Source organism: Contarinia nasturtii, unplaced genomic scaffold, assembly GCF_009176525.2.
Source record: "Contarinia nasturtii isolate CC-2019 unplaced genomic scaffold, AAFC_CNas_1.1 Cnas_scaffold_745, whole genome shotgun sequence".
Lineage (NCBI taxonomy): Eukaryota > Metazoa > Arthropoda > Insecta > Diptera > Cecidomyiidae > Contarinia > Contarinia nasturtii.
The window spans coordinates 788,892-801,229 of NW_022198093.1; the positions used below are offsets into that span (position 1 = coordinate 788,892).

At 32.8% G+C, this 12,338-nt stretch overlaps 2 protein-coding genes across 6 annotated transcripts; one reads left to right on the forward strand and one right to left on the reverse strand.

The window, feature by feature from the left end:
- Positions 1–952: 952 nt before the first annotated feature.
- On the reverse strand, positions 953–2,739 carry LOC116341663. The gene is made up of 3 exons (XM_031768862.1): positions 2,412–2,739; positions 2,187–2,328; positions 953–2,091 (listed from the first exon to the last, which is right to left on the reverse strand). Exons 1-3 carry the CDS (start codon positions 2,581–2,583, stop codon positions 1,608–1,610), a joined length of 798 nt encoding a protein of 265 aa, XP_031624722.1. The 5' UTR covers positions 2,584–2,739; the 3' UTR covers positions 953–1,607.
- A 1,682-nt stretch (positions 2,740–4,421) lies between these two features.
- Positions 4,422–10,705, forward strand: LOC116341774 (RNA-binding protein Rsf1). Of its 5 annotated transcripts, XM_031769058.1 has the most exons (5): positions 7,492–9,185; positions 9,302–9,515; positions 9,607–9,744; positions 9,836–10,077; positions 10,604–10,705. In XM_031769058.1, the coding sequence occupies exons 1-5, from the start codon at positions 9,055–9,057 to the stop codon at positions 10,620–10,622; spliced, it is 744 nt and encodes a 247-aa protein (XP_031624918.1). In that variant the 5' UTR covers positions 7,492–9,054; the 3' UTR covers positions 10,623–10,705. The 5 variants fall into 5 exon arrangements, with proteins under 5 accessions (XP_031624921.1, XP_031624919.1, XP_031624918.1 ...); XM_031769061.1 differs by lacking the exons at positions 7,492–9,185; positions 10,604–10,705 and adding an exon at positions 4,422–4,585 and having other exon boundaries at positions 9,836–10,597; XM_031769057.1 differs by lacking the exon at positions 10,604–10,705 and having other exon boundaries at positions 9,836–10,597.
- Positions 10,706–12,338: the final 1,633 nt, after the last annotated feature.

Consider the following 12,338-nt stretch of genomic DNA (forward strand, 5'->3'; position numbering starts at 1 on the left):
TCTCTATACCCAAAACGCATAGAAAAACGATTTATACCGATTTCAAAATTTTGGGGTGATTGCAATACTTTACTGCACACAGTGGGTGTGCGGAAAAGTAAAAGAGTTCAGTCATACTCTATGTGTACTTTTATACAATTTATTTTTGATACAGTTTCTTTGAAAAAATCACAAAAATTTTTGTATGGGAGCCATACATGCATGCTACCGTAATGACGTGAAGATTTGCGCAGACTATTTCTTACACAAAAAAATAATATTCTGAAAGTTTGGAGAAAATTCAATATAAATTGAGGGTACTTCCAATTGAGGGTGAGCCAAAAATCGTACCCTTATTTTTTATTGAAATTTCTTCAAACTCTCCGAAATCATAATTTAAAAAAAAAATATGTAGCAAAATTCTGAGTACACAGCCCTAAATTGTATTGAAATTTCATCAGAATGTTAGCTTTTTGTGAAAAAAAAAAATACCCAGTGCAAATTTTCACGTCATTACGATATCATACAGGCATTGATTTCATACAAAAATTCCCATTTTTAGTAATTTTTTTATAAAAATATGTCAAAAATTATTTGTATCGCAAAACTAATTCAGTTTTCTCGTGAATTTAAATTTAAGTAAAAGATATGTAATAAATGCATGTTGTGGATCACAGTGCGTAAAAGTTCATCTAACCCATATGAAACCTCAACGCTATGCGCGTCAATACACAGTAACACACGAACTCCGTTAATGTGCGCGCGTTGCCTGTTAGGTTTTGTGACAAACGGATTTATTTCGAATTACCGAAGTTGGTAATATCAGAGGTAAGTCTCATACAAAATTTTCGTTTTTGGGCCAAAAGTGGATCCCCGCATTAAAATTTCTTCAAATTTGTCGAGATTATATATTTTGAAAAGAACACATTACTTGTCTTATGGTCCATATATTATCGATATGGAAGTTTATTTAATTCAGCCTGGATTTTGGTTTGTAATTAGCAATTATTCTTGCATGCTTCGTAAACGATTTTTGTTAAGCACATTCAAATATTTTTAATGAAAATGATTGAAACAATGCAAATTTTATACAATTGAACCAGGTATGTCTACATGGATGCAATCAACTGCAAATATTTGAGTTTGGACATGATGTTAAATGCTACATTATTATGGGCTATGAAACGGAACCAGAACTGTGAAAAGAAGCAAATGTTGTCGCACTGTATCAATCGAGAATTTTCTGTTGAATCAAGACCAATTGGCGACCTTCCAATGGAGGAGTCTGTGTTCGTACACTTCGATTTCAATTTGATACCCGCTATCACTGTTTATACAAACTATTTACTGGTCTATGCTATGCTGATCGAAATTCTTCCCATTACCGAGCGCTAATGTGGCTTGACTTTCCAGAAAAATGAAGAAAACGAAAATGTAATGAAAAGAAATCCCCGTTTGATTCTACAATAAGAAGATAAATTATTTTTATTATCTTGTTGTAATGCCAAATAACGAATTATTCAATAATTTTTGTACAAAATGCTTAATGAAGATTAAATAAAGCAATGACAGCAAAAATCGACGAAAAATGTGTGAAAATTTGTATGTGTGTGTGAGTGATCTACATATTAAACGCCTGTGCATTCATCGAATTCAATCTCGAAAAGAATTTGTTGTATTTTCACTTTTGCTAATGAATTTTTTTTGTTTGGCAAACGTTTCAACGCCGGCAAGCAACTAAGTAAGAATCGTTCGTCGGGATCGTCATTTGATGCACGGCCTGTATGCGCTTGAGCTTGAACTTTTCCCTGTTGACGCGGTGGACTTTGGTTTTGGATGTCGTTGTTCACAGATGAATGACTGTTTGGTGCGCTAATATAGTGAACGCTGCTATTTTCACCCTTCTTATTGATCACCGTGATATATTGTGATGAATCCAGACCTTCTTCTTCCAATTGTTCTTCACTGTATTCGTCCACTTCGATTTGAGTTTGATACTCGCCATCACTGTTTATACAAACCATTTGCTGGTTTATGCTATTCTTATCGACCGATTCGCATTCTGCTGTTATCGTTTCGATGTAATCGGCGCCATCGAATTTCTCGTCAGGACTGGAACATTTGAATATTCAATGAAATAAATAAATTTCTTTTCAATTGTGAACAACATTGAAATAGATAAAAGCAAATTTCTGAATTTCACTTACTGCTCAAAATACGGAGCCAAAAATTCCATTTGCTCGTAAAACAACCATCGCTTTTTGGTATTTGAATCACCGCGCGAATACATTTTATACTGCTTCATGAACGCATCACGTAGCGATCGCCAACGTTTCTTACATTCATCGACTAAAAAATTAAAAGCGTTGAAAATGTCATTTTTGTTTTCGAAATAAACGGATTTTTTTTCAAATTGACAATCAATTAATTACCAGTGCTCTCCAAGGCTGTTGCGACTTCTTGCCAAGCCGTTTCACGGATTGCTGGCTTTCGGTAACCTTTCAATGCTTTGTCATACAGAATGGATCGGTTTTGTACTTCACTTATGAGTTTTTCCTCATTAATCACAATAAATTGGCGCGATTCTCTCTTTATTTTTGGCATTTTTTCACGGTGTTCACACGTTCAAAACAAAATCAACTATTTTTTTCAATCGAATTGTTTGGAATGGTCGCAATTGGTGCGATAAAAATTAAATTTCTATACGTAATAATACGGATGGTATTTTAATGTTTTGCGTCACTTTTTTGCTGCATCGTGTAAACGTCAACGCACAATAAACATCAATTCATATGAAACTTGGTCTATTTAGCCGTCAGGTGGCATTCGAATACGTCAACCCAACAAGCAACATAGATAAATACTCTAATGCGTTCGTATGAATTGCCATACACATGCGTTGCGACAATTCGAATTTTTAGTTGATTGGGATTGTGCGTTGAAGCAGTACGCATAAAGCCGATGCAATGAAATAATTCGTTTTTTGACATGTGTTCCCTTTTTAATATTTCAATAATGAAATGTAATTAATTTTTCACGAAAGGAACAGATTTCGGTGAAATCATTCATTGAAAATGTAATTCGTGTGATTACCTACGGATCGAATAGCAATCATTTGGGTATTGATCATGTTCAACTGCTCGATAATGCTACATAATGTCCCTTGGCCTCGTCAAATGGAGATCGATTGGTTGATGTTAAGATTTACTGCGATCCACGACAAATTGATATGAATGTTTATTCGGCCCAAATATCGGGATAAAATGGCATTGAATGCGAACTATTTCAAGGGAAGCATTTGAATCAACTGAACATCAATTGCAAAAATGTAATTTTTCTTTCATTTTTTTGTCGCTTCAAAAAATGATCCCAATCACAATTTAGTTGCATTTCGTTACTTTTTTGTTTCAGCATGGCAATGATGTTAAATGTAGGGGCTATGAAATGGAACCAAATTCCTTCAAAAGCGTGAAAAGAATCTTTTGTCGTCGCACTGCATTAATCGACAATTTTCTGCGTCATTTTGACGAAACTCTTACTACCGCCAATATTATTTGACTATCAAGGTATTCCAAAATAAAAATAAAGAAAACGGATAAGAAATCCGTTTGATTCTCAAAAGATAAATTATTTTTATTATCTTGATGGTCAAATAACGAATTATTCAATAATATTTGTACAAAATGCTTAATGAAGATTAAATGAAGCAATGACAGTAAAAATGCAAAAATCGACGAAAAATTTGTTGCGTGTTGAATTATCATCAGATCGATAACAAATGATTCGGATTTAAGTGGAGAGAAATGTATTAGGAAAACAACAATTCGAATAAGTTTTCCTAATTAAATAAAAAGTCAACATGATAAACTTTCGTTCAGGTCATTTATTTCTCCACTTCTTCAGTTTTTCAGATATCGAGCTGTTTTATAAATTTTTCAGTGAAAATCTATCGATAGCAATTCATTCTATAAAACTATTAAAAATGACCGATCATTGTTATAGAAAATGAAATTTTCTGAATAAATGATCAAAATGACTTGAGATTTGGGAGTTTTGCAAGAGCGAAATTTAATGTTTTTTTTTAAATTCATTTAAAAAAGAAAATTTCACACGTTTCGCTTTAAACTTGTTTAATAAAGTATTGTGCATACATTCTGATTTACCTATATAAATAAATAATCGGATTTAGCTATTTGAAATGTTGTAACCATTGATTGCAATTAATTTCTAAGATAAATAGAACATCTACAAAATCATTGTCTAAATGGTAACTTTTTGTAAATGTGATTCGTGTACAATATATTTTTCAAATTGTATGAAATGATAACGCAGTAAATGATACCAAGCAATGGCACATTCGAAAATTGCCACGAACATTGGTATAGCGCTAGTATCGTGTATTCGAGCATTGGCCGCATTAGTCGTTGAACGCAACAGCGACAATCGTCATTCTGAGTTCGTCTCTCAATCGTTTAGCATCGAAACTCCGTCAGTACAAGTGAATTCATTCCGAAAACAAATAGTCAACACCCAACACAAGCTACGCATCGAAGAGCGCCATTAATAACAATCGTTCTACGTACGACGAAAAATCCACGAATCGACGGTAAAAAAATAATTCCACATATTTCTTCGACAGTTTTTTACAGAAAAAAATTATTTATCAAAGCAAAAAAGCATCCTTTACCTAATTTTTAATTTTGTTTGTTGTGTTCAAAAAAAACCTGGTTTGCATTTGTTCCATATATACCGAGAGTGCCTGTGCTTTGTTTAAATAGAGTTCGCCATTTTGAATTTAAAATACGCGTACCTTCGTTTATTTGAATCCTCATCATATTCGTCATTCATTAATACGCTTTAAATAGTAAATTTGACCATTCGATTTAAATCGTAGACAAATCGCAATTTTCATTTTTATTCCAAGAGAATTATATCGAGTCGCCCACCGAATTTATTTGCTTCGCAATTTTTTTCCCCCCATTGCCCACGTTCAAACATCGTGAAATTTTTTTTTTTTTTGAGAAAAAAAGTAGAAAAAAAAACACCGATGAGAGTAGTGCGATGAAGCTATACGGGTGTGTCGAGTATACCAAATATGAAAGTGTTAGCGTCATAGCCATTAGTACATTTTCTCAACTTCAAAGCAAATTCCGTTCGTTTAAGACAAAACCAGATTGAATTGACCATAAATATAGTCTAAAAATAAAGAGATTTTTTTTTGTTTCGCGTTTTTCATTTTACACGACATGAAAATTTTGCATTTAATTTTCTATTCTTCAACATCGCTTGTAAGCTACATACGAAATTCGCTTTTCAAGAAATATACGCTCATTGTGTGCATCAGACACAGTGAAGATGATATAATCAAAATATCGATTTTTTTCCCTTCGTTCACATCGAACGCGCATTAAATTTTATTTGCGTCTCTTCGCTTTGTGCATGTAATCGCAGCTCGACGAAATCGACATATGCGCACATAAAATAATACAATACAACAAGAAAAAAGCCGAACCACACACACACACACATAGTATATACACGCAAGTGCCACTAAACAAGCAAACTTTATTTTTGTTCTACAACTGCAACAAATACACGGCGTCCATATTTAGTTTGTTGGGTTTTCGTTTTTTCGTTCTTCTCTCTTCTATGTTTCATATACACATAATACAATGAACAGATGAAGCTCATATTTACACATCGACCCATAATTATTGCATATGTGGTAGTATGTAGATAACTTGCAATGCATTTTGTTGGTTTTTTTCCATTCAAATTTTCTTCTGCCGCACACAACAATTTTCATATATTTATATTAGTTTTTATTATTTTTGTTTTAATTTTAATTGCTTTTCGAGACGAAAACGTTCATTTTGATTGATTTTCTCCATTCTATTTTCGTCTCTACTCATTTACACATCCCTTTGGTTGTTTTCATTACAAAACACGTATTGTAATTCGGTTTTTGTCGTTCTCTTTTTTTATAATTTGTTTTTCTCGTTTTCGTTTGAGAATGTTTTGTAGCAAAAAAAAAATTGTGTCACAATTTGTGCCTTCCGAGTTTGAGAACAATTCTTTTTTTTTTTTAAATTTATATTTCTGCGCCATGCATTTTGTTTTCTATCTACCATTCATAAAACTCGCCTATTACTTCTGTTGTGTAACACTTCATCGTAAAGTACCAATGCAATGAATTTCTTTCTGAATTTTTGAGAACATCTGAATGCATTCGAAAACTTATAAACCACATAATCTAAATAAATATTTTTATACGAAATGAAAAAAAAAACAAAACCAAAAAAACTGCGACGTCGGAAAAAACGATTTTCATGCAAATATTATTTATTCGATATTTTCCGATTTCGACATTTTTATGATTTTACACATCATTTCTTAACTTTTTCGAATATTTAAGTAAATAAGTTTCTATCAATTTCACTATCAAAATATAAAATCAAAACCAAAAAAAAATATATATACCTATAAAACAAAATAGAAAAGTATGAACAAATCACAAAAAAAACCCTCCTGAATTTTTCATTGCTTCGTTTCTCGTCGGTTCCTCGTAAAGAATTCGTTTGCATCGCAGTCGTCGCATCTCAGCGTGTCTCTTGGTCAGTGTCATATCATCGCTTCGAAGTTCAATTTGCACAGAATCACACCCGAACTCTCTCTCGTCACATCGCATCGCTACGACGTATCTTCGCATCGAATAACTGAATCGACGTTCAACGAAAGAAAAGAATAAAAGAAATTGAAAGATAAAATGGTTGAAGATCGCGGAACACGTGTTTACGTCGGCAATCTCGGCGAAAAAGTTAAGAAAGAAGACCTGGAATCTGAATTCACCAAATATGGAAAATTAAATTCAGTTTGGTAAGTGTGAATGATCTAATGACTCGAATATTAATCTGAATGAACAATTTAATTAAATGATTTTTATCTTTTTGTTTTGTGTTTTCTTTTTTCTCATATATTTCATACAGGGTTGCATTCAATCCACCAGGTTTTGCTTTCGTTGAATTCGAAAGCCGTAATGAGGCCGAAAAAGCATGTGAAATTTTGAACGGCGTCGAGGCATTGGGCTCGGGCAAACTTCGTGTTGAAATTAGCAAAGGTCGACCAAACAAAGGTCGTCGCAATGATGGTAGAGGTCCAAGCGGCGGTGGCCGTTTCGGAAACGGAGGCAGTGGTGGCCGTTTCCGTAGTGGCGGACCAGGAGGCGGAGGTGGTTTCCGTCGTAATGATAATAGTGGCTTTCGTGGAAATTCAGGTGGAGGATATGGTCGGCAAGATGGAGGTGGCTTTAGATCCTCACGCCGGGATAATTTTAGTTCTGGAGGAGGAGGCTACGGAGCTCCAGGGGGTCGGTTCAATTCTCGCGAAGGGGGAGGAAGTCGTAGCTTCGGTGGTAACGGAGGTGGTAGCTTCGGGGGCGGTCGTCAGTCGGGGGGACCCGGAGGTGGTCGCTTCAGAAGTAGAAGCCCAAGATCAAGATTTTAAATTGATTTAAAGCAAGAACGACCTTAAATTTATTTAAAGCAAGAGATCTCGCTCTTAAATTAATTTAAAGCCAGAACGAGCTTCATCGCCCGTTGCCACACACACATTTATATATAATTTCTAATTGCAAACAACAACAAAAAAAAATATTTTATGTTCTCTTCATAACAATCTTTTTTTTTTCATTCGATTTACATACATTCGAGATTTCAATAAGTTTCTAGCATTTAAGACCAAGCATAATACTGATCTTGTCCATTTTAAAATCGATTTTTTTTTTTGGAACGATAGTGCTACACGCACATTTACAAGCATTTCACCTGAGATATAAATTCGTTTAATATGACCGTAATAGAAATTAAATGCTAAGGAAAATCAAAGAAAAAAACACATCTTTTTGTTAAAAAAAAAAAGCAAATGAAGTATTTTAAACCTCCAGAGCGTTGAAAGTAAAACACACACAAAAAAAAAACAAATCAAATTATATGAAATACGTGCAAATTGATATACATATATATACAATAAAATGCCATTATTATTATGTGGAATATGATATAACAAATGAAAAAAAAAACATATAGAGAAGATAACCAAAACTCTATGTCGCACTTGAACACCACAACACACATACACAGATAAAAAAATTAACAAAGATGTATTAGCAATGATTGACAAGTTACAGAATGAACACGTTTTTAAGAATTCACATATGAACGCAAAATAAAGACAAATAATTAATAACAACAACAACCAGTACGCGCATACCGCAAAAAATTATGTCATCGTTTAATGCTATCGATATAATTATGAATGTACCAATCAAAAATTTAAATGTACGTAGATTCTCTAAACTATATAAAAGAAACCAATACCATCGGATATCATAATGCAACCGCCATCCACCACAAGAAATTATTATTCAGCAAAAGAACATCAGCAAAACAACAGATAAAGAAACAATTCACATAAGCATCATCTCTCATTTAATATAAGACTCAACAGCATTCATTCTGGAAAACAAAAACAAATAAAAGAAACATTTAAAACTATATTAAAGAGTACACAGAAAAAAAAATAAAATAAAAAACTACGACTCGTCTTTCGTCTATACTTTTCATTTTTCGTTTAAATTACTTCTCGTCGATTCACCAATCCGACACCACTCAAACAGTGATAAGCAACGACATGCTCGCTCGCTCGCCAGAGACAATACCGCTTTGGATACACCACGTATGTATTACTATTGTTTTCAAGTTCGATTTTGACCTCAACATAAAGATGTCCAAAATGGGCATTCATGGATAAAAAAAAACACATAGAGGAAATCCCAATCGAATCAATCGAATGGAGTATGTGATGAGAGTTCTATTATTATATTCGATGCAATAAATTCTGTTTGTGAGACGAACTCAGACAAAACAAATGCGCTCCTATTTACTAAACAAACAACAATTGGAGCATAATAACATAAAACAAAACAAAAATATGACATAAATCGAACTGAAATTTGGACGGAAAATGAAGCAACATTGAATGACTTCAACATAACAGAAGCTTCTTAGTTCCTATGGAATGTATTTACTATTGTTTCATTCATTTGGTTTTTTTTATCTGCATCGTCGAAATGTAAACATTATACACACACTCTTTCTCTTAAATGCATTCACGTTCTATTATACAAGGCAGTCGCGCCTCCAGTGTATGTGAGTAGTATATAAAAGCGGGTTTCATCGTATTTAAATAAAAAAATTAAAATATTGATTAGTTAAAAGAGTGGCTTTTTTAGCTTAAATTTTTTTAAGTTTTGTTTTTTTTTTAGTTTTCAGAAATCAGAAGTGTACAACATTTTTCCCTTTATCACTTTATGTCAAAAAGAAAAAAGAAAAATGCCGCTATCAAAATTTAGTGAAAATTACCTCGAAATGGCGATTAATAAACATAGAAACAGTTTACATAACCACACAGACGTATTTATGTTGGTAACACATGTGTGTTTGTTATCGAAGGAATTTTCGTTCGTGGGTACAGCACGAGTAAGTTTTCATTTTTGATTCCATAGATAATAATTTTTGGAAGTTTTATCATAATAAAAACACTCCACTTTTTTCTCCTTTTATTTTTCAGGAATACATGCGTGTCAATGACCTGCCTGATAACTGGAACCAACCTAACGGAAAATACGGAATGCGCTATATGAGAAAGGAATTAATTTATAATTTGACTATATCTACCGAGAATGCGGAGACAACAATCACTCTAATGGTATAGTAAAATTATAAGACAGTTGCGATTTACTATAAATCCACTATTTTCATTACTTCAACTATATTTTTGCACTACTATTTATTTGCAGGAAATGTCAACTAAGCACGGGCATACTATAAAAGTCAACACCGATATTGTTGCAACAATTGAGGGGGATTTGAAAGCCATCATCCCACGCATTTATATGTTTTGGGATCGTGTGGTCAAGGAACTCATCCGACCAACGTTAAATTTACCACCTGATTCAGACGAGAGATGTACATCTTCAGCATCTTCAACTTCGTCGGATTTGAATGTTGATGATTTTAGTGATGGAAATGCTGAAAAAAGGTATGTTCATGGTAAACGTAAATCGAAGATAAAAAGCGTTTCATTGTATGTGCGGTGTTTGAAAAGAAATTCGAACAACAATTGTCCACTGTAGAAAATTAGGGTTTGAATTAATTTTATGAATGATATAGATACTCCAAGGAAATTTTTAGTTATTACATAGACTTTTGCTTTTAATAATAGTGATATGGCGAAAGTATCAAAACAAAATATAAACATGTAAGGATATTGGATTTATTTGTTTTTTTCATGCAGCATAACTAATTTCAATGAAATTTTAACAGTTGATGTATATAATACTATATATGTAAATTAGTTTTTAGATAAAGATATCAGACAGCGGTCTGTCGATTTACCACAGTGAAGAACGATTAACTTGTAGGAGTTTTACGTTTTCAAGCAGTTTGACACAGCTTATTAAACAAAACTTTAAAAAAATTAAGCTAAAAAAGCCACTTTTTTAACTAATCAATATTTTAATTTTATTATTTAAATACGAATTATTTTTTATTGATCCATTTTTCAGGCAACGAACAAACATGTAAATAATAAGTACGATTCATTCGATATTAATGCTAAAGAAATATGGCCAAAAGTTGTTTTTTATTAGAGGCTCAATGGAACAAAAGAAAAAAAATTATTACCTCAGAATTTATGTGACTTTTTTTAAATAAGTATCATATAATCTTGATTTAAAACGATGTAAATAGTTCACAATGATTGAAATTTCTAATATACTTTGATACATATATGGTAGATGGATGTAAATATAATTTTTTATTCATTAAAAGAGATATCTCGATTTGTGGAAAAAAAATTAAAACAAAAGTTCTTTTTTTTATGCGTGTAAGTGTGTGTATGTGAGTGTGTATGCAGGTTTTCACTCGCTTTTATGTAAGCTTCAACATCATCCCATTTAAATTCTTGTTCAGTTGACGAGTCGTATACGGAGTCAAATGCACGAAATAATAGCCTTAAAAGTAAACACCGAACGACACAATGGCAGCGGTAACAGTACCATACACATCAGCAGTAGTACAAGAAGAAGAAGAAATAGAATTTTGTAGCACAAACGTTTGCCACAGCACACAGTACAGCGTAATGGTTTTTATGAAGAGAACAGAGTGAAAAAAAGGGTCGATGAACCAGGGCAATGACCTAAATATTTCAATGCGCGTTTTTCGTATGGTTTTTTTATTCATCAAAGAACGTTTTTTTATCGTTTGGCTCTCTTTTGGAAATCTTCTATTTTTCTTTTGACTTTTTATGCTTTTCAGCTGTGTACATGAAATGAATACATCTCGTTTATTTATTTTACCGTGAGTGAAGATTTAGGAATAAGAATCACAATGAAATGAGAATAAAAAAAGTGTTAAAATATGAATACTGAAAGAATCATTTTATAGGTAAGTAGCTTAGTCATTTGAAAGAAGAAGAGAAATGGAGTACTTTTTTCTTATGAATTTTCTTTCCGAAAAGAAATGATCTCGTTTCTCTCGCAATAGAACCGAAAGATAAAAACATTGTATCACTTTAAATGGAATTTTTAGATAACAGCGGAATGATTCATGTTAAATAGTGAACACGTCGAAACAAGTCAATGTGATGTTGATTTGTCACCATCGTATTGTGTATGTGTCTATCACATCGGAAATAGAAAACAATGACTCACAGTCATGAACTTCATCTCACAGTTTTTTTTTTACTCATTTTTTACAGGGAAACAAAAAAATCACCTTGATGCAACCACATTTTTGAACTGAGTCATTCGACGTGATTCCTGATCACATGGTCAACGAAAGAAAAATATATATATATATCACAATATTGTTCGCCTATAAAAGCGTAGGATATGATGTGCTAATTACATTTGAAATGTTAATCAAAGAAAAAAAACCTTTGCAAATGGAATGCGGCGCGAGCATGGCATTATTTACTTTAGAAACTACAAATTCGCTTTCGCTTCATTCATCATATGATTCATGCCACAATATATTTAAATTCCAATCTCCCTCTTTATCTCTCTCTCTCTCTCTGCTACTCGCTTACTTATTCTCGGTATGTTTTATTATTATGGTTGAACAAGCGACGAACATGTATCCATTCAACATATATCGACAATTAAAATCGAAATTGTATTACGAAACCGATATGCGCGCGCGTTGCACACTCACGGCAGTCAACATCAATTTTGTTTACTGCGCGCATACACGATAAATAAGAAAATGAAATTATGCCGTGTATGTATTGAAAACGTATCT